This window comes from Propithecus coquereli, unplaced genomic scaffold, assembly GCF_000956105.1.
Source record: "Propithecus coquereli isolate 6110/MARCELLA unplaced genomic scaffold, Pcoq_1.0 Scaffold376, whole genome shotgun sequence".
Taxonomy (NCBI): domain Eukaryota; kingdom Metazoa; phylum Chordata; class Mammalia; order Primates; family Indriidae; genus Propithecus; species Propithecus coquereli.
The window spans coordinates 651217-652974 of NW_012149463.1; the positions used below are offsets into that span (position 1 = coordinate 651217).

A 1758-nucleotide genomic window follows, 5' to 3' on the forward strand; every position below is an offset into this window, starting at 1 on the left:
TACTATATTTTATCTAGCCAGTGTTTTTCATATATATTTAACCATAGTTTGTGTATTTTGTTTTGTTTTTTGCCACAACACATCTATGCAGAATATTCTTTGGGAAATGTTGAATGACACTGGTGATTGAGTCTGCCAGGCTATCTGGGACCTAAGCCTGCTCCAATCTAGTACCTGGACAATTCTGGTCTGTCTTGTTATTGACAGCTAAGGAAACGTTATCACGGGATGCAACTTCTGAGAATGCTATAGCTGTATTTACCTGTTCTCGGAGACTGCAATACTGAACTCTTAGAAGGAACATTCTATATCCCTGTCATAAAGAGTGCTTAGCAACCACCTAGTTCAGGTGACAGGGAGAGCAGGGACTGCAGAGTCTTCGGTTCTGTCTTGTGCAGGTTAACTGGTCTGCAGGAGCTGAGGAGGAAAATCCAGCGGCACAGTTAAGACTGTAGCCATGGCATCTGTATCGTACCGGGAGCCAACATCTGCCACTGTGGGCAAACGGATGATTGTTACAGGTAAACGAAGAGTTTCGTGTGTGCTTTCACAAGGAGACCTAAACTTCCTTTATCCTTCCCCTATATGACACTTACATAATGGATATAACAGTGAAATAACCCATGTTTATTTTCCATGGTACTGCTATCTCATTATGCCCACTCAGCCATGGCACCTTGTTGCCATAAACACATCTTTAACACAGCCGTTGTCACTGTGTCTGAGCTATCTTTCACAAAGGAACATTTTTATTAGCATAACATTTACAGTTTGTGTAAGAGAAACTGCTCTGATGTTAATAAAAAAATGTCCTTTTAATAAAACTTTCATTACTACTGATTTATGCTTCTCATATCTTTATAAACTCGAAATACTTGCATGATAATTATTTTTTTAAATTTCAGAGTATTACGGGGGTACAAATGCTTTGTTTACATAAACTGCCTTTGCACCACCCAACAATCATGCCCATACCCCAGACAGCGCGCACCGCTTCCATTAGATCCACCCATCCCCACCTCCCCCCTCCCACCTGCCCAACACCCTATGAACGTTACTACCCATATGTACACATTAGTGTTAATCAATTAGTAACAATTTAATGGTGAGTACATGTGGTGTTTGTTTTTCCATTCTTGTGATACTTCTCTTGGAAGAACGGGCTCCAGCTCCATCCAGGATAATATAATAGGTAGTTCATCATTTTTTTTATGGCCGAGTATACCATGGTATACATAAAAATTTGAACAAAATGTGCGTTAAACCTAGCAAAGTTGTTGGTTCGTGTTTTGTTCCTTCAACTTATTTTAAATACTTTGGGCAGTACGTGTGTGTGGAATCATAAAATCTAAAATATGGAATATGAGTAATTAGAATAAGTCTATAAGGCATAAACTAAATTTCTTCTTATTTCCTTTATGTTTTCAAATCAGGAGCATATTTTACAATGTTACAGAAAAAATAATCAAATGTGTATTTACAGTGGACATTTGTGATTTATGTTCCTAATCATCTATTTCTTCCACTCCCCTTCTTGTGACTCTCTTGGCTTCAGGAAATCCACCCTTTCCCCACTCTTACCCCTTTTTTACTTCTGTGGGAAAAAGCTTTATCAACTAGAGTGCAGTGCTAACTTGCAATTCCTTTTGTCTTTAACACATTAACTGCCATGTGAGTTGTATTTAACTCACGCTAGTTTTGAGCCCGGGGCCTTGTGAAGCAAAACCCTGCAGTTGGTTTACGAAAATCTTACTTCTT

General features: G+C 38.7%; 1 protein-coding gene across 1 annotated transcript in view; it reads left to right on the plus strand.

Moving 5' to 3' along the window:
* The first annotated feature begins 372 nt into the window (after window positions 1-372).
* LOC105816476 (chromosome unknown open reading frame, human C4orf45) overlaps window positions 373-1758 on the plus strand; it is a 111260-nt gene continuing 109874 nt past the window's right edge. Inside the window, exon 1 of the mRNA XM_012651909.1 lies at window positions 373-521. Coding sequence (XP_012507363.1) covers window positions 458-521 — 64 coding nt within the window. The 5' untranslated portion in view covers window positions 373-457. The remainder of the gene's footprint in view (window positions 522-1758) is intronic.